Here is a 21,013-nt window from a genome sequence, read left to right as displayed (position 1 = left end):
TCTGTTGACCGCCACAAATTAGCGAGAACTTAGCCTTCAAAATATATTTTATATTATTTATTTGAAGAAGGCATGAATTTTTTTTATTGAAAAATATTTTAAAATTATCTAATTATAATTAAAAAGAAAAATATTTTTTATTGAAATAAATCATTTTTAAAATTATATTAACTAATATGAAATCAATTTTAAAATTACTCTATTTCTCTCTTTCTTATTGCATTTATCCTATTTTTTAACTGTTTCTTTTTTTTTTCAATATAATTATTAAATATACATTTTAGGGAGCAATCTGATGAAGAAATGTTTTTCTTATTAAAAAAATTTTGTTTATAATTTTTTTTTAATACTTTTTAATTGTCTTGAAAATTCAATGTTGTTTTTTCTATGAGCAAGAAAAAAAATAGTTTTTTTTATAGGAACAAGAAAAAAATATATTAATTAGGATAGGTGGTTACCCTAACCAATAGATAGTAATATAGTAATATTGTCTCTTCGTTCTTATCCTTGATTTTGTTTTCACAATTTTTTCGCTGTTTTCAAATTTTTATCACTCATAGCACTTGAAAATTGTGATATACATCCTTTTGCTTCATCTTTTTTGAACATATTGACATTTTTTAACTAATCCTACAAATATCCACGGGGCATGAATTTCATATTTGTAGTACCGTATTTGAGTCCTAGATGGAAGAACTGTCATGGGAGGATTTTGTTTCCAATATTTATTTGTACGCTTGATTTAGATGGGCACTGGTTGTAATTCAGAGGTTGACCTCTACTATTAATAAATTTTGAAGAGTTATAATGGTCAGAATTTGGTGTACTTCCTTTTGGCCAAGTCTTGAATTCATCTTTGAAAATTTCTCTATAATGTCTTTTGTCAAAACGATACACCTTCTCATTAATACCATATTTCCTATAGCGAAGTCTAAACTCTTTTCCCTCATCTTCGTTGTTATCCTTGATTTTTTTACACCATATTTTCGCTGTTTTCAAATTTTTATCGCTCATAGGCACTTGAAATTGTGATATATATCCTTTTGCTTCATCCTTTCTGAACATATTGACATTTTTTAACTAATCCTGCAAAAGATGATTACAAAAAAAAATCATTAAACAATATTGCATATAAATTACAAGCTAATTAGGTAGGTATCCACTAATCATGAGATTCTATCATTATTAAATTAATTGCATATAATTGCGTATAATATTGCATACAATAATTGCATATAATATGATAATATTTATTTCCTTAATACCCCTCAAGTTGGTAGGTGAAGATCATGAACCGTCAACTTGTGTCCTAGCGTAAAAAATTGTTCCTTTTCCAGTGTCTTCGTAGAAATATCTACTCACAATTCCTTTAGGGAAGCATACTTCTTCTTGCTTCTTATATTTATAATATTTTCCAAAAATATCATCAGGTCAAATGCCGTCCAAGGCATGTTGGAAAAAACGGGTAATATTCCCACTAAAACAAAACCCCTTATAGAGCTACCCGAAAAATAATATTGAATAAACAGAACGGAATAATAAAAGAGATAAAGAGGAAAAACACACCAGAAAATTGTTAACGGAGTTCGGCCAATTTAGCCTAATCTCTTAGCACAGCTGAAACAACCCACTTTTATTATTATGAGAGAAGATATTACAAATTGGGATATTTAACAGTGAAGGACGAAAGGTTAATTTATAACCCTCAAACCTCCTTCCCAAATAATGAACCCACTGATGTGGGACTTGGGATTAAGCCAAAATCAACAAATCTCCACCTTGGCTTAATTTCAACTCTCACCTAATACAAATCTTCTCAAAACATAACAAAAACAAACTTTGTACTGCTTCAAATTTGCGCCTTCGGGCGCCAACTTCAAATGTGCAAGATATTAACCAAGTCTAAACAATGTTCAAACTTGGCCGTTGTAACCACCTTGGTGAGCATATCTGCAGGATTCTCCGTAGTGTGAATCTTCTGGAGAACAATCTCCTCTTCTTCGAGAATCTCACGCACAAAGTGATAACGAACATCAATGTGCTTCGTCCGTGCATGAAAGACTTGATTCTTTGCTAAATGAATAACACTTTGACTGTCAGAATATAACTCAAGTGTTTTCTGACCAACTTCCAAATCTTTAAGCAACCCATGAAGCCAAATTACTTCCTTCACAGCCTCTGTAATCGCCACATACTCTGCCTCTGTCGTAGACAAAGCCACTGTAGACTACAAGGTAGACTTCCAATTAATTGGCGCTTTTTCTAAAGTGAATAAATAGCCAGTTGTAGACCATCGCTTATCCAAATCACCTGCATAATCAGAATCACAATATCCAACTATGCATTGACCAAGTGATTCATCTTGCTCAAATGCCAATCTAACATCTAAGGTATTTTGGAGGTATCGTAGAATCCATCTCACAGCTTGCCAATGACCCTTGCCCGGATCATGCATGTACCTGCTAACAACACTCACAACCTGTGAAATATCTGGTCTTGTACACACCATTGCATACATCAAGCTTCCAACTGCATTTGCATATGAGACTTTCGCCATGTATTCTCGTTCTTCATCAGTTGTCAGAGATAAACGACTACTCAATTTTAAATGAGGAGCAAGTGGGGTACTTACAGGTTTTGTTTCTTTGTGTATACCAAAACGTTGTAGTACCTTCTGCAAATACTGCTTCTGTGACAGCCAAAGTTTTCCTCTCTCTCTGTCCCTATTTATCTCCATGCCGAGAATCTTCTTGGCTTCCCCCAAATCCTTCATCTCGAACTCTTTACTCAACTGAGCCTTTAACCCGTCAATCTTAACTTGGCTCTTTGCTGCAATCAGCATATCATCAACATATAAGAGTAAGTAAATGTAGGAACCATCTTCAAGTTTGCGCAAATACACAGTGATCATATTTGCTTCTCTTGTACTTCTGATCCTTCATGAACTTATTAAATCGTTTGTATCACTATCTCGGAGATTGTTTCAGTACGTACAACGATTTGCTAAGTTTACAAACCCAATCTTCTTGACCAGCAACCTTGTATCCTTCTGGTTGAGTCATTTAGATTTCCCCCTTCAAATCACCGTGTAGGAACGCGGTCTTTACATCAAGTTGAGCTAGCTCCAAATTCAACTGTGCTACCAAGGCCAACAAAATTCGAATGAAGGAATGTTTAACAACTGGAGAAAATACCTCATTATAATCAATTCCCTCCCTCTTAGCGAAGCCTTTAGCAACCAACCTTGCCTTGTAGCAAACATCTTCTTTATTAGGAAATCCTTTTGCACCCAATTGCACCCAATTGCCTTCTTACCTTTTGGTAATTGTGCCAGCTTCCACGTCTTGTTCTTCTTCAAAGACTGCATCTCCTTTTCCATCACACCTGCCCAATTACCACTCTCTGAGATCAGAATGGCTTCTGGGTAAGTGGATGGAATGTCATCAAAACTGGAAGTGCATAGGCAACCATATCCATGAAACGAGCAGGCTTCTGAATATCTCGTCTCTGTCTTCTAACTGCAATTGGCGCTGATTGTTGTTGAGATTCTTGGGTAGGAACCTCTTCCTCATCTGACTCTTCTGCTGCCACAGGAGAGTCACTTGTGGTATTTTGTGTTGGGATCACCACTGTCTGCTCAAACTTCACCTGCTTCCGGGCACACTCCACCTGTTGCGGAGTACTATCAACTCCTTCTGGATTTACCTTCTTTAACATGACAGATTCATCAAAGGCAACATCCCTACTGATAATCGTCTTCTTTGCCTCTAGACACGACAAACGGTATCCCTTCACTTCAGGACTAAAGCCCATGAAAAGAGCCTTCTTTGCCCGTGGATCCAACTTTGATTCAATCACATGATAATATGCAATAGAACCAAAAACATGCAAAGAATCATAATCAGTTGCAAGCAGATGATGGCAAACGATTGACGAGATGTTGAGCGTATGTCACAGCCTCAACACAAAACTCTTTGCCTAACTCAGCATTAGACAACATACAACGAACTTTCTCCACAAGTGTCTTGTTCATACGCTCCGACACCCCCATTCTGTTGTGGTGTTTTTCTAACAGTGGAGTGTCGAACTATGCCACAATCTTGACATACCTTCAGGAACGAATCCCTCTTGTATTCTCCTCCATTGTCGGTTCGGAGAACCTTAATCTTCTTTCCTGTCTGGTTTTCAACTTGAGCTTTCCACTTAAGGAAAATTTCAAGCACGTCATTTTTGTTCTTCATAGTAAACACCCAAACTCTCCTGGAAAAATCATCCACAAAAGTGACAAAATAATGTCTACCTCCGATTAACGGAGTCTTGGCAGGTCCCCACACATCTGAATGCACATAATCCAGAATACCCTTGGTATTGTGAATTGCAGTGCCAAACTTCACTCTTCGTTGTTTTCCCAGAACACAATGCTCACAAAATTCAAGTTTGCAAGCCTTCGTACCTTTCAACAATCCCTGCTTGGTAAGAGTTTGCAAGGATTTCTCTCCAGCATGTCCCAACCTCATATGCCACAACTTCGTTGCCTCGTCATCCTTCTTAGTGCCAGAAGTTGATGCCGCTACTATCCCCACCACTGTACTACCTTGATAGTAATACAGATTGTTCTTCCTCACGCCTTTCAACATCACCAGTGCTCTTGAAGTTTCTTTAAGAATTCCATCTCGCATCGTCACAACTAGGCCTTTAGATTCTAAAGCCCCTAATGAGATGAGATTCTTCTTCAACTTTGGCACGTACCGTACATCCCGCAAAATTCTGGTGGATCCATCATGATTCCGCAGCTTGATTGAACCTATCCCAGTTGTCTTACATGGATTATCATTACCCATATAAACAACCTCGCCATCAAGTTCTTGAAATTCAAAGAACCATTCTCGAATGGGACACATATGATAAGTACAACCTGAATCCAATATCCACTCATTTGGATACGATGATGCTGAAAGCGAGATAATTAAAGAGATATCTGATTCAACATCACTTTTGCATTCTGCAACATTTGCATCTTGCGGAGCCTTCCCTTTCTTCTGCAGTTTTGGACAGTCTTTCTTCCAGTGTCCTTTCTCAAGACAGAAAGCACACCCATCTTTAGCAACGACTCGATCTTTAGACTTAGACCTCCCTCTTCACTCCTTTGTTTGGCTTTGCTGATGACCTCTTGCCACCAATGCGTTTTCTGACGTCGTTGATTTGGTTTTCATCTTATCCCGCTTTCTCAATTCATGACTATATAAAGCAGAACAAACAACATCTAATGACACATTCTCCTTCCCGTGAAGGAGCGTAGTCTCCAAATGTTCAAATTCATTAGGAAGAGATGATAACAACATCAAAGCCAAATCTTCATCCTCAAACTTCACATCTAAATTCAACAAGTCTACTACTAATTGATTAAACATAGTGATGTGTGCATTCATAGTAGTACCTTGTTGGTAGTCAAATCGGAATAACCTTTTCTTCATCAGGAGCTTGTTCTGACCACTCTCCTTCAGAAACTTATCCTCCAATGCCTTCCACAGTTTGTGTGCAGAAGTCTCATTTTTTACAGCATACTTTTGCTCTCTAAACAGGCAGGATCGAATAGTTCTACATGCCAACCGGTTGATGATGCTAGAGTCTTTCTCCTCTACCTCTTCTGGTTTCTCTTCTTCAATAGCAATATCAAGACCCCGCTGAAAAAAAGAGTCCAAGACCTCTCCTTGCCACATACCAAAATGGCCAGTCCCATCAAATATTTCCACCGCCAATTTCAAAGTGGACACCGGGAACCTCGACCATGATGACGAGGAGCCCGACACTCTGGATACATCCTTCGCTTCTTCTTCTTGATTTGCCATTACAAACTCAAAATATAATATTCAATATTACAAATAATTTAAAACAACCCAAGGGCGAACCTTCGGCTCTTGATACCACTTGTTGGAAAAAACAGGTAATTTTCCCACTAAAACAGAACCCTAATAGAGTTACCCGACAAATAATATTAAATAAACAGATCGGAATAATAAAATAGATAAAGAGGAAAAACACACCAGAAAATTGTTAACGGAGTTCGGCCAATTTAGCCTAATCTCCGAGCACAGCTGAAACAACCCACTTTTATTATTATGGGAGAAGATATTACAAATTGGGATATTTAAAAGTGAAGGAGGAAAGGTTAATTTATAACCCTCAAACCTCCTTCCCACAATGAACCCACCGATGTGGGACTTGGAATTAAGCCAAAATCAACAGATTTCATATACTGTATTTGAGTCCTAGATGGAAGAACTGTCATCGGAGGAGTTGGTTTCCAATATTTATTACAGCTTGTACGTTTAATTGCATATAATTGTGTATAATATTGCATACAATAATTGCGTATAATATGATAATATTTATTTCCTTAATACCCCTCAAGTTGGTAGGTGAAGATCATGAACCAGCTAATGGACGTTTGTTTTTTCTTTTTGTAATTTCTTTGTTTGAAGGTGCTTAGAGGGAAACATAAAAAACCTCTTTTGTCAAAGCATCTTTAGGTCTTTAGTATAGGAGTCTTAGGGGGTGTGCGTTTAGTAGAGAGATGTAGAAATAATAGGGAGGTGCCAAAGTGAGAGAGAGGAAGTCACACCTTCCTCATGACTTAGGATTGGCGCCACTTTCTAGGGTCAAAAACTGTTCCTTTTCCAGTGTCTTCGTAAAAATATTGCTCATAATTCCTTTAGGGAAGCATACTTCTTCTTGCTTCTTATATTTATAATCTTTTCCAAAAATATCATAAGCTCAAATGTCGTCCAAGGCATGAATTTCATATACCGTATTTGAGTCCTAGATGGTAGAACTGTCATGGGAGGTGTTGGTTTCCAATATTTATTACCGCTTGTACGTTTGATTTAGATCGGCACCAATTGTAATCCAGAGGCTGACTTGTACTATTAATTAATTTTGACAAGTTATAATAGTCAGAATTTTGCGTACTTCCTTTTCGCCAAGCCTTGAATCCATCTCTGAAAATGTCTCTATAATCTCTAGTGTCAAACGATACACCTTCTCATTTATACCATATTTCTTATAGCAAACTCTAAACTTTTTTCCCTCCTATTTGTTGTTATCCTTGATTTTTTTTTCACATGTTTTTCGCTGGTTTCAAACTTTTATCACTCAGAGGCACTTGAAATTGTGATATACATCCTTTGCTTCATCTTTTCTGAACAGATTGACATTTTTTAACTAATTCTGCAAAATATCATTACAAAAAAATCATTAAACAATATTGCATATAAATTATAAGCTAATTAGGTAGGTATCCACTAATCATGAGATTCTATTATTAAATTAATTGCATATAACTCTAAACTCTTTTCCCTAATCTTCGTTGTTATCCTTGTTTGTTTTTTACACAATTTTTTCGCTGTTTTCAAATTTTTATCACTCATAGGCACTTGAAAATTGTGATATACATCCTTTTGCTTCGTCCTTTTCTGAACAGATTGACATTTTTTAACTAATCCTACAAAAGATCATTACAAACAAATCATTAAACAATATTGCATATAAATTACAAGCTAATTAGGTCCACTAATCATGAGATTCTATCATTATTAAATTAATTGCATATAATTGCGTACAATAATTACGTATAATATGATAATTATTATTTCTTTAATACCCCTCAAGTTGGTAGGTGAAGATCATGAACCATAACTTGTGTCGTAGCGTCAAAAACGGTTCTTTGTATAGTGCTTTCGTAAAAATATTTGCTCAAAATTCCTTTAGGGAAACATACTTTTTCTTATTTCTTATATTTATACTCTTTTCCAAAAGTATCATCAGCTGAAATGTCATTCGGGGCATGGATTTCATATTTGTAGTATTGTATTTTAGTGCTAGATGGAAGAACTATCATGGTACGCATCCACTAATCATGAGATTCTATCATTATTAAATTAATTGCATATAATTGCGTATAATATGATAATTATTATTTTCTTATATACCACCCATCAAGTTGGTAGGTGAAGATCATGAACCCCTAACTTGTGTTGTAAAGTAAAAAAATTGTTATTTGCCCGGTGTCTTCGTAATATTATCTACTTGCAATTTCTTTAGGTGAGAAAGTGAAGGTGGACGATTATATAGCATCTCAAAAGGTGATTTATTTTTTAGTAAAGGTTATGGCAAACGATTAATTATATAAGTGGCGGTTAAAACGCATTGTCTCCAAAATTCTAATCGTAAATGAGACTGAAATAGGAGGACTCGTGCTATGTTGAAAATTTGTGTATGTTTGCGTTCTACTACTCCATTTTGTTGAGGAGTGTAGACACAAGTGCGTTGACATTCAATACCCTTTTTGAGAAAAAAAATTACGCATTGAAATAAATTTCAATCCGTCGTTGTCAATGTAGATGGTTTTAATAGATGCTTGAAATTGATTTTGTGCAAAACTAATGAATGATTCTAATAAATGTTGGGTTTCAGACTTGTGAGTCATAAGAAATACCCAAGTACATGTAGTATAGTCATCAATTATAGTGAGAAAAAAACGATTTCCAAAATGAGTTGGGGTTTTATGAGGACCCTAAATGTCACAATGCAATAGATTAAATGGAGAATGAGATTTTATTGTGCTTAAAGAAAATGGTAGCTTTGTTTGTTTAGCTTTGGGACAAATACTACAATTATTATGAAGGACGTCTAAGTCGCTTGTGTCATAAATCAGGATTGGTCAAAATTTGAGATGCGTGGGCTTAGTTTGAAAGAGGGACATGTAGTATAAGCCTGTGTGTTGTTTACCCGAGCCAATCATCATCCCGTAGCCAAATCCTGTGAAACGCAACCATGTGTAAAAGAGACGACACAATAATTTAGTGATCTGATTATCTTACTAACAGACATAGACATGAGATTTAGATTAAAAGAAGGAACGCAAAGAACATCTTTGAGAGTGATATTGTCATTGAATTCAATTGTGCCTGTAGATGAGATGGACGCAGTTGAGCCTATGGGCAGATTTACCTTTGGAATAAATGATAATGAAGTGTGTGTGGAAATTTGTGAATCGGATGCATTATGATTGGTTGCTCTACTATCCAAAATCCATGGTTTCGTAAAAGCAGAATTAATAGATGAGTTATGGACAAGTAGAGCGGCAGAGCTAACAAACATGTCACTTTTACCGTTATTGTTAAGCGAGTAAATAACATTTGTCAATTGTTGAATTTGCTCGACAGTGAAGCCTTATACGAGGTTTCTATCGGACGTTACTAGTGTCTTCTTTGTCAAACATGATATCTTATTTAGCGGATAAAAATAGAGAGGTTGTCAAAGCACCAAGATCGGTGCTCTGATACCATATAAGAAAATTGTGTAAGAAGATGGAAAAAAGAAAAAAAAAAGATGTTTTTATTCTCTTTTGTGTATTTACATCACTTTCATGTATACGAAATATATAAAAAAAAGTGTAGGAAGACTAGATCCACTAATAATGGGATTCTATCATTATTAAATTAATTACATATAATTGAGTATAATATTGTACAATATTACATATAATTTGATAATTATTATTTTTTAATACTAATAATAATGTTAATAACAAATAATGCAACCAATGTAATGGTACTTGTAATTTTAGTTAGTTTAAACTCACTTTTGGTATGTTTTGTAGGTATTTTGAGATTTTCTCAGTTTGAACTTTGAATTTGTGTATAAAAATTGAAGTATTTATAAAATCTTTCATTCAAATTATTTTACTTTTTAATAAGAAGCATAAATAGTTATATTATTAATAAAAAAAAATATTATTAATTATTATTATTATTATTATTGATAGTAATAATAATATTATTATTATTATTATTATTTATATGTAAAATCAATAAATAATACATAATTTTATTTACTTATCGATTCAATTATCATTACTTACTTATAATATTTTTAAAAAATAATTCTTAAAATTACTGATAATATTTTTTTAAAAGAAAATTTTAAAATATTCTAAAATTATATATGTGTTATTTTTTTTATTTTTTTTATCAGAAAAAATAAAATAAATTAAAACCCTTCCGATCTCTCACCCTAATACAAATACAAGAACCAACTTTAAAAAAAAAAGAAAAAAAGTCAGAGACAACCAAAACACAGGCAAAAAGAGAAAAAGAGTTACCAAGGTTGCTGCTAAAATTATGCAGAAAAAACCTGCACACAACGTTTTTGACAGCAGGCACAGGGTGATTGTGTGCTAAGCACTTTTATTTCCCTGATCAAGGCTTTTTCTTGTAAAAACCAGCATGCTAAAAAATTATCACCACAAAAAAGAGAATAAACTTCCCATAAGTGTAGCTAGATATAACCACTACAGATACTACTCCTGCCACCAACCCTTACCAAACTTACTCAACATTTCCTCATAAGGATTAATCATCCACCAAGGAGAGAAATCTGCCAAGAGAGAAGTCCAATGCTTAAAAAAGCAGCTGAAAACAAAAAACCACCCCATTAAGTACTAGCTATAACACTTGCTTCCTATTGTTTGAGCCTGAGCCGTAAGACAACACCTCCCATTTATCCAATGCCCCACATAACCATCTGCACACCTCCAGGCCCTCCCACAACAGAAACCATTATAGCATTTGTTGTGTGCCATGCATAAGACCGGAAAAAAACATACCAGGGCCCAGAGAAAAAACCCCTACCTGTAGATCCTCTTTGCCATTCACTACTTAAAAACCACACCCTTTGCTGCCTGTTGTAGCTTTAAGGAAGCAAAGAAACATCATCAAAAAAAGCCACTACCGTACCACCAAGAAAGCGAAACCTCAATCCCTGCTGTTTCAAATTATTCATAGCAGAAATTGTAGAGGCAGAATAGAACTCCACTCCCCTTGCGTTTAAAAGAAACGAACTACCACAAAACCATGAACAGAATCTTAACAATAGAACTTCCGAACATCACCTGTAACTTTTTACACCAAGTTCAAGGTTTAAGAGTCAGAGAAGGAAAAGTTCAGAGTTTATTTGTACCGTACATAAATCTTAATTTATCTACTAAACTAAATTCATAAATAATTATTATTAGGTAATAATAAAAATTTTCATAGTTTTTACATCAACTAACTAATAATTCAACCAATTGAATTAGATTATTTAATAATTATTTTTTAGTAAAAAATTATTTACTTATATAATATTTTCTTATCAATAGTTAATATTTTTTCTTATGAATATTATTAATATTATTATTGTTTGACAAAAATAAAAATAGTATTAATAATAATAATATTAATAATAATCATCATCAAAAAAAATAATGATGATGATAATATGTTCATAAAGTTTGTTTGAACAGTGATTAAATATTTTTTTCCACTCATTTAATGGAGTTCATTCTCTTTTTTACGACAGTTTGTTAATAATATTCATAAATGATAAAAAAAATAATGAATTTAATAAATGTTCAAACTTATTCAATATTATTATAATAATTTCAGATATTATATTTATTATAAATATTATAAATACTTTGTGTGTCCGTCTAGCCAATTCTAATTCTAATTCTAATAGAGAAATGTTTCTAATAATACGACGTTATCTCTGAATTTTTCTAATATCCGAGTGCTCTTTATAATATATAAGGTTCTTTCTATTGCTCAATTTATCCTTCTTATTTTTCTTCACTATCTTAAAAGTACGAAAATGTTTATTTGAAAAAGTATTTTACCCAGTAACCTAATAATATTAAATTTTAACTATTTATAAAAATTCTAAATTTTGTTAATTTTAAATAAATTATAACTTTTTGTAGTTTGTATGTAGTAGATTTTTTTTTGATTTTTTTATTATAAATATTAATATTTATTGTAATTGTTGGATGGAAAACTGTTGTCAAAATATCTCATAACTCTAAAAATATATATGTAAAAGTATATATGTACCAAAAGAACAAGATAATAATATAGCTTAAACTATAAAAAAAAAAAAACAAACAAACACTGTTACTATCTCCCTTTTAAAAACATTGTAGTTATTTTATTTTATTCAAATTATAAACTCATCTTAGAAATCTCAACCATGAGTATGAGAGATTAAGAGCACTTCACGCAGTTTTTCAGTCAATAACATGCAGGGTTCCTATTGCTTGATACGATTGGTTTTAACTTTTACGGATTTCGATTTGTTTTCCATTCTGTGATGAACTGTGAGCCAATTACGTCTTCATTTTTCCAGAAAAAGCATATTTTTGGAAATTAATTCACTGAAGCACAACATTCTCCTCAATTAAGGACACAACACGAGCTTCTACCAACCTCCACGTTTAAACCACACATATGGTTGGTAGAAAATGGCAAATTCTAAAAATGCTAAGACACAATGCTAAAGATGAAAGTGTCTCATTGACGTCAAAGTAATGGTTTTTTCACATTTAAATATCCTTGACCCTTTCTATATATTTCCAGTTTCTAAATTAACTTTCGTAACCTGTGATTGTCAATAAATATAGCACGCTTCTATTCCTTTTCTGCATCATTCCACATACAATTACATCGATCAAATATCATAGCAAAAGCTCTGAGGTGTTGAGTCAAATGGAAAATCTTACCAAGCAGGCTTTGATTTGCAGTTTACTAACAGCACTTGTTTTGTTGTCATGTCCAATAACAATGTCTGAAGAAGTTGGTGAGCATCTTTTGTTTGTTTAATTACTTTCATATTCTTAATATTGCATGCATGCATCAAAAAATAAAAACAAATTGAAATAGTACACACATAAAACACACATTATTACTGGGTTTCTGATAGATTGAACTGACTGCTACCTAGTTCTAGGGTTACCAAAATATAGGGCAGAATGTAAAGAAGCTTTTAGGTTTGGATTGGTCCGATAGTCCCCTTCTTACAGGAACGTAAAAGAAACATTATAGAGGTCTAAAAGCAGTTTCTTTTCATCAGATTAAACCTTTTGGTAAGATTTTTCAAATGTTAATTGATTTATTGTTTGATGGCACATTCAGAGAACGAGAAGGAGTTTACTTATGATATGAAGAGCAAGTCGGGACCAGAAAACTGGGGAGACATAGAACCCGAATGGAATCTATGCAAAAAGGGATCCATGCAATCCCCGATTAATTTCTTGAATGGTGTTCAAAAAGTAAACAATTTGGGAGAACTTAAGATCAATTATAAACCATCCAAAGTAGTTCTTGTAAATAGGGGCCACGATATCAAGGTTGGTCAATACCAGAATATTTAATTATGTTTGTCACTGAGTTATTATGCAATTAAGCATTATCATTTTTGTACTCATAATAATTTCTGTGTTGACCCTTTACCAATTTTGGTTAAAAGTAATTCTTTGTGAATAGGTGAAATGGGTTGGAGGCAAAAGCAATATAGAAATTAATGGAACTAAGTATGATCTTATTCAGTCCCATTGGCATTCTCCCTCTGAACATGCCATAGATGGCACAAGGTATGATTCTGATCTACGTCCAAATATATATACATATACACATTAGTTTTATTCTTCAAACATTCACCAGAAAGATTTACTCACCCTCATAAATTAATTAAACCTTACAAATATCTCTAACTTTCAGGTTGGATCTAGAGTTACACATGGTGCACCAAACTCCATCAGGAGAATATGCAGTGCTTGGAATAATATACAGGGCTGGAAGAGAAGATCCTTTTGTGTCATTGGTACATATTAATTAATTAAAGATGTCTATTATGCTGACCCTAAATTTCTTATATATACCTTTTACATCTTTTCTAGTTATCGAAAGGCTTAAAGGCCATTTCTGATCACACGGGAGCAGAAGAGGAAGTGGCTGAAGTGGATCCTAGTATGGTTAAAGAAGGCTCGAGCGTGTCATTGTATTACAGATATACTGGTTCTCTCACTACTCCTCCATGCTCTGAGAATGTTATTTGGACCGTGCTAAGAGAGGTCAATTTTCTAACTAATTTTGCTATCATTTTTCCTTACTTTCCTTCAAATTCTATATACTCTACTCAATCTTTGTTTTTCATCAGGTAAGATCCATTTCCCAGGAACAAATCAAATTGCTTCAAGAGGCCGTTGAAGATGTAAGTAACTATAGTTTTTCACACACACATATTATATATATATATATATGCAAGTATACTATTTAGATTCTGTCATCAGTTATAAAAATGATGATTGTGTTGGTAGTCAAACTCATATAAGACAGATCAAAATGTTAAGGTATAGCAGTCAAACTCATATAGCAGTTTTTTCAGTTAAAGAAATTAGTAACATATATATTGTTGAGAAGTATCGTTATCAACTTTTTCATGTTTTGTTACTAAATTTTAGAATGTCATATTATAAAGTTGCTGGAAGATGGAGCTACATGATGGTTATGTTTTAAAGTTTACCTGTACTTAATTTGCAGGACTCAAGGTCCAATGCAAGACCATTGCAGGAATTAAACAACCGCGTAGTGCAGCTCAATGACCCCGGAGATAGACACTAGTGTTTCAAGGCATTGACGAGGACATTTATACACATATAAATTATCAGATTTTTTTCTTTTTTCAGGAAAAGAATTAATTATATTTGTAAAGGAGCATTTGGGTGCTTTAATTCTTTTACATCAAATTTTTGCCTCACCTACACCTAGGTGAAGATCTCATAAAAAAAACCTCTTGTGAATAAATTATCAGATTAATGTGATTTGAAATTTTGGTCGGAGAGTGATTTTTCTCATGCAGTATTGTTATTTTTCAATGTTTATTTAGGGCAATACGTTTTCAATTTAATTTTCATTTTTCTTGTGATGTTTATTTAGGACTAAGAGTTTGGTAGTGCTTACATTTTAATTTGAAAGGTTAAGAACATTTGTCTTTTTATTTTGATTAATTATCATAAATTATACTGATATAACTCATGTCGATTATTAAGTTATCAATATTTTTAACAAAATACTGTTTTTAATAATCCAACAAGTATAATAAAGTCAAATAAATGTTATATGATGTACTTTCTAAAACTATCAAAATTGACGGTTTTTCTTCTTGCATCTCATAATTACTACTTGCACTCTCACACTAACGGCAAAAGAGACTAAAATACCTTCATTATCTTACATTACATCGCTGCATTTATAGTCATTGTCCTCAGTGTGTTTTCTTTCTATGTTGTACCTCCAACTACACCTTCCTTCTCCATTGCACTCTTCGAGAGGAGAAGAAGAGAAAAAAAAGTAGTTACTGTGTTTTCTTTTATGATACCTCCAACTATACCTTTGTTCTCCACTGCACTCTTCCAGAGGAAGAAGAAGAGAAAAAGAGAGAAAAAATATTAGGTTTGGTGGAAAGCTTATTCCAAAAAGTTTGTTATAAACATCTCATGATTCAAAAAGTTTGTTATGCTCGTTTAAAAAATATGAAACTATCTCATATATTCTGAAAATCTTATACTATAGATTTTATTCTGAAAATTTTATTTTAAATTTTTTATGTTATGATAATTCTAGAAAGCCAAGTAATGTGGAAGTTACCATGAGGAAGAGTAGAATGAATATTTTAAAAATCTTGGGGTGTAGTTAGTAATTATAGGAATGCAGGTAGCAAAAGCGAAATGTACTCGAAGTCAATCCAGTTTTTAAATTGAGGCCGAAATAAAACGTGGCCAGTGTGGTTGGGCTTGGTGTCAGAACTGGTGTATTTCTTGCTGGGTATTTCTTTCTGCACCCCAACAAATTTCTCTCTGCACCCTATCAGTTTTTGGAAATACTGTTTTACCCTTTTTAAAAATTACTTCTGGATTTCTAAATCTAAAATATTTCAAGAACATATTTTATGAATTCTAGATTCACCACCATTTCAGAAGTAAAAAATGTGTTACTTATTCTAAAATGGTTTTTTAATTTTTTGGTTTTCTTATTCCAAAATCACCTTTTACTTATAGAATACCCCTTATTTTAGAATCTTCCAAAAGTTAAAGGTAATTTGAATATTTCAAATAATGGCATCTGCTTTTGGAATATCCTCCAAAGACCAAGTGCTCAGGTGATCATTCATCTGTGTTGAAGGACAGAGATTGGTGACATAACTGAAAGCCAATTGAGAAATGACAACAAAATCATTTGATTATTTACTTTACATACTGAGCAATTCCTTGCATATTTAATAACTACAAACAAGAGGGGCAAGTAAGTAGCAGACAAAACTAATGAGGTAATATAATAAATATAACATTTCTCACATTTCATAATTACCAGCTTAGCACATATTTTGGCTAAACCATTTTTGCAAGGACTTTCATGATATCATCCATACTTGGCCTATGCAGGGGATCATCTGCCACACAATCCTTTGCTAGAAAAGACAAACATAAAGCCTCTGGAAGAGAGTAATCCTTCAGATTAGGATCCATGAAACTTCTTAACCCTTCAAAACAACCACCTTCACTTGCCTCCCCCAACAAGAATCTCAGGGAATCTTTTATTGGTTTTCCATCAAAGTTGTCCCTCCCTGAGATCAGCTCAAGCAACACAACCCCAAATGCAAAAATGTCAACCTTTTCAGAAACTGAGCCATGTGAGAGGAACTCTGGTGCCACCAATCCTTTGGGAATCTCCATACTATCATTGCTTTTGGTGAGTGTGGCAGTGGCTGCCAATGCTCTTCCAACATCTGCCAGTTTACCCCTACAGTTGGCCGTTATGAATATGTTTCTACTACTGACATTCATGTGAGCATAGGAAGGAAAAGAACAGCAATGTAAATAGTAGAGACATGTCGCAATATCAAAGGCTATTTGTGTCCGTTTGTACCAATTTAGCGGATTGCATCGATCAGATAAGCAGTCCCTCAAGCTTCCATTCTTAGGCAACTCAAAGACTAAATAAGACCATGAATCATTGCTCTCACCATAACAAACACCAATCAAGTTCACAATATTAATGTGGTTCATTTTAGAATGTAAATCAATCACCTGGCGTGTGTCTTCCAACCTCATCCTCTTTACCATCACCTCAAGATCATTGACTGTTCCCTTGTAGACAAAGTCTCCTTCGCCACTGATGTTGTTTTCTTGACTGAAATTCTTGGTTCCCTTCTGGAGCTCCTCTATGGTGTAATTGAGTAAGTAGTACTTTATTCCAACAAGAAGATCCGGGGACAGGCACCAAGTTGTATTGCTTTTAGTCGTTTGTGTAGATATCGGAGAGCTTCTAGTTGGTGACCCCAAAGTGAGGGAGTTGGTCAGACTGAAGGAATGGACAACATCACTTTTCCTCAGTCTCTTTATGTAAAATCCGCTTGCAAGCAATATTATGAGCAACAAAAATCCAATAACAGATCCTGCAATGTAAAAATTTGATGGTTGTGTGTATTCTTGTGTCTTACCCACTGGATTTGTAGGAAGAAAACCTGGAGGTGGAGAAGGAGAGTCAGGAATATCCAGTATTCTGATTGGACCATCCTCTAATGGAACTATAACAACTGTGTTAGGATAAACAGTTGACAGGGAATTCAACTCATTGACTTTATAAAACTCTTCTGGTGAGATTTGAAATTTTTCACTCAATTTGACAGGTTCGTCTCCCCTTATAAGAGGGTACGTGACAAGGTACTTCACCTTCTTGCTCCAGGTGGAATTCTCACTGTCAGGACAAGCACATATGAGAGGCACATGAAGCTCAGCACCTGCTTCTGGGTTATTACCTTGTGACAGGTTTTCCTCAGCCAGTGTGAGACGACTGAGCAGCCCTTCAAAAACACCACAAGCAATCTCGGAAAATGTTGTGTTGTCAAGGACTTTATAGCTTAAACTGGTTTGATAATACGTGCCAGAGCAGGTGCAATTAACAGGAATAAGCACCTCCTTACCTTGTTTGAGTACACGGGACAAAGAGGAAGATGTGAGGTTGTTCTTTAGAAGCACCTCATCAGAGCTCTTGTTGAAGAGCTTTGAGACATTAGAAATGGTATTGAAATTTTTGTTAGCTCTATACACCAAGAATGTTTGGCATGAATCCTGCGTTGACTTGCAGCTGTACCTTGTCCCTAGCCCAACTTCATTTGAAATACAATTATTTTGGTCGTAAGCTGAGCACACACCTAAGCAAATCCAAGCAGCAAACCAAACATGAACCATAATCTTGTGGACAAGTACAAGACTTCCCATGAAGAAAATTCTGCGTAGTTACTAGTATAATATATTACAAACAAAAATGTAGGGAAACAAAAGAAGAGGATGCAAAATCCAAGTGATAAATTAGATCACTCTTGAGCTTGAGCTTGATTCATATGAATTGAGTCATTCATTGCTAAAGGGTATTATGACTATAATCAATGAATGAATTACTTAGCTAGCCTCCAAATAAATATGACATTAGAGATGAAGGTCATTTGACTAAAAACGTTATCAGAGTTTGTCAACATGCATAAATGCGTAAGAAGCCGGCAGAAAAATCAAAATGGCTACTTGAGACTAAACTTTTATATATTATATAGTTGTAACATGATGTTTGTTCTATTCCTTTCTACTTGTTTCTTTCCAATCATATTCAATATCTTATGTGTTGTTTGTCACCAAGTCAGAAACTAGGCCCTTCCTCTCATTCACACACGTTGCAGATTATCAATCAGCCAATCAGCAATAGTTTAAATATGCCAAACCAAAACCCAATTGCCAGAAAAATATGAACTGCAGAATAGGTTTACTCGCGGTTAAGATCAGATCAACTAAACATTGCATAACATATTTATATTTTTTTCTATGCACATATTCAACATAATATTCTGTTGAACAAGTATTGTTTTAATAAGATGGTATTTCATTATTGCAGGAACCGAACTAGTATTTATATTAACCAGGTTTTATCAACCATACAAGTAAACACTACAAGAAAATGATTTTGCGTAGGCCTATCCAACGCATAATTACAAAAATTTATTTTTAATTTTCTCATTATTATTTATATTTTTTATTGTTGTTGGAAACATTCTGCACTGGATAGGAATCGAACCAAGCCCACACAATTAATATTCCAAGGAAACTACAGCAGCAGCCAGGATTCGAAGGAAGCATTAACAACTAGACCAGCCAAATTCTTTGATCATATTATCATTTTTATTATACTTATTATTAATATAATTTATACATATTAATATAATTATTATTAATAATAATAAAATAAATTATACTCATATTATTAAATTATTATTAACATTATTATTAAATTATTATTAACATTATTATTAATATTATTATTAACATTATTATTAACATTATTATTAATATTATTATTAACATTATTATTAATATTATTATTAACATTATTATTAACATTATAATTAATATTATAATTAACATTATTATTAATATTATTATAAATATTATTAATATTATTATACATATTATACATATTATTAATATTATTAGTATTAATATTAAATATTTAATAAATTTAATATTATTATCATCAATTTAATAAATTTAATTTAACTAATTTATATAATAATTTCAAAAATAAAATAGTTATGAAAATATATAAATAAAATAAATTTAAAATAAAAAAATATTTTATATAACATTTAAATAATTTAAATATATATTTTATTTTACTCAATTAATTTTAAATCAAACGCTTATTTAATTTAATAAATCTAATTTAATTAATTTATATTCAAAATTGATAAATTAAATAATTTATTATAACATTAAAGAAATAATTCTAAAATAAATATAATAAAGAATTAAATATTAAAATATTTATTATACATTAAAAATATTTAAATTTTAAAATTCTAAATATGCGTGGGCTATAGCGGACGCATATGCGTGGGTTCTGTGGGTAACGCAAAACGGACGCATATGCGTGGGCCGCAGCCGACGCAAAACCGACGCCTATGCGTGGGCCACGGCCGACGCAAAAAAAAAATTAAATCAATATATGCGTCTGTTTTGCGTCCAATGTAAATCTTGCGTGGGCTTTTACTCATTTTGGCCGACGAGAGTAGCGTCCACAAATGGCCCACGCAAAAATTTGGAAGCTAAATCAAGTTTTTCTTGTAGTGAAATGACTACGTTCACATCATTTATCCTAGGAATAATGTAGAATAATAATAACCTATGAAACATATACATGATACGAAATTGCGACACGAAAACAAATTGAAAATCATGGCACACGGGATACAAATATATATATATATATATAGATAGATAGATATATACAAATATAAATATATATATATATATACTAATATACTTCATAGTATAAAAAAAAAGATTTATAAAAAAAAGTTTAACAAAAGATAAACTTATGTGAATCATAATATTTGACTTTATATTTGTTCATCTTTATTAAAAAATACAACTTCTAATTTTGGTTCATCAATAGATAAGCTAAGAATTTCATTATCATTCAATGAAAAATCATCTTCTATAATATTTCATGATTTAGTTTTCTCTTTTTTGTATCTTGAGAAGTTTCTTTAGAGAAGACGAAGATTCCTATGGACAAATACTATCATTCATCTTTTTAGGTGTCATCTTATTTCTTTTCAAAGAATGTATTTTTTATCAGCAAAAAATAATTCAAGTAATGTATAAAAGAGTAACTACTCCAATTCTTTTCATAACAAGAAAAAGAACATGGTAGTCCAAGTAGTTTAAGAGTTATCTTCTGAAATATTAGTGCATGAGCTTCATGAGCAATCCACCATGATTTTGCATCTATTTTACCCTTATCCCTTCAAGAGTCAACATCAGCAAAATCTTCTCTTCCATGTAAAAAGTTTGCAAACTTTATATTTATTTGTCTTCTTACATTCGCATAAGCAAAGTATCTCTTAGAACATTTCTTCCTTTCATGAGTAAGTTCCACATCTTGATGTGGGTCAAGTCTTTGTGAATCTTAATTAAACCATTCATGATTATAATATCTACATTACAAATATATAAACATAAATTAACATAATATTATAAATTTACGATATTATATATAATATGTACACAACAAAATATAATTATAAAATA

General features: G+C 32.8%; 2 protein-coding genes across 2 annotated transcripts; one reads left to right on the top strand and one right to left on the bottom strand.

Moving 5' to 3' along the window:
• The first annotated feature begins 12,452 nt into the window (after positions 1 to 12,452).
• LOC137827729 (alpha carbonic anhydrase 7-like) lies at positions 12,453 to 14,728 on the top strand. The gene is made up of 7 exons (XM_068634021.1): positions 12,453 to 12,672; positions 13,008 to 13,222; positions 13,359 to 13,465; positions 13,593 to 13,695; positions 13,772 to 13,945; positions 14,032 to 14,085; positions 14,415 to 14,728. The coding sequence occupies exons 1-7, from the start codon at positions 12,582 to 12,584 to the stop codon at positions 14,493 to 14,495; spliced, it is 825 nt and encodes a 274-aa protein (XP_068490122.1). The 5' UTR covers positions 12,453 to 12,581; the 3' UTR covers positions 14,496 to 14,728.
• Positions 14,729 to 16,086: 1,358 nt separating this feature from the next.
• LOC137832952 (lysM domain receptor-like kinase 4) lies at positions 16,087 to 18,444 on the bottom strand. Its single transcript, XM_068641358.1, has one exon. The coding sequence runs from the start codon at positions 18,152 to 18,154 to the stop codon at positions 16,262 to 16,264; it is 1,893 nt and encodes a 630-aa protein (XP_068497459.1). The 5' UTR covers positions 18,155 to 18,444; the 3' UTR covers positions 16,087 to 16,261.
• Positions 18,445 to 21,013: the final 2,569 nt, after the last annotated feature.

The sequence above is a fragment of the Phaseolus vulgaris genome, chromosome 11 (genome assembly GCF_000499845.2).
Source record: "Phaseolus vulgaris cultivar G19833 chromosome 11, P. vulgaris v2.0, whole genome shotgun sequence".
In the NCBI taxonomy this organism is placed as follows: Eukaryota; Viridiplantae; Streptophyta; class Magnoliopsida; order Fabales; family Fabaceae; genus Phaseolus; species Phaseolus vulgaris.
This window is presented reverse-complemented; position numbering and strand designations above follow the sequence as displayed.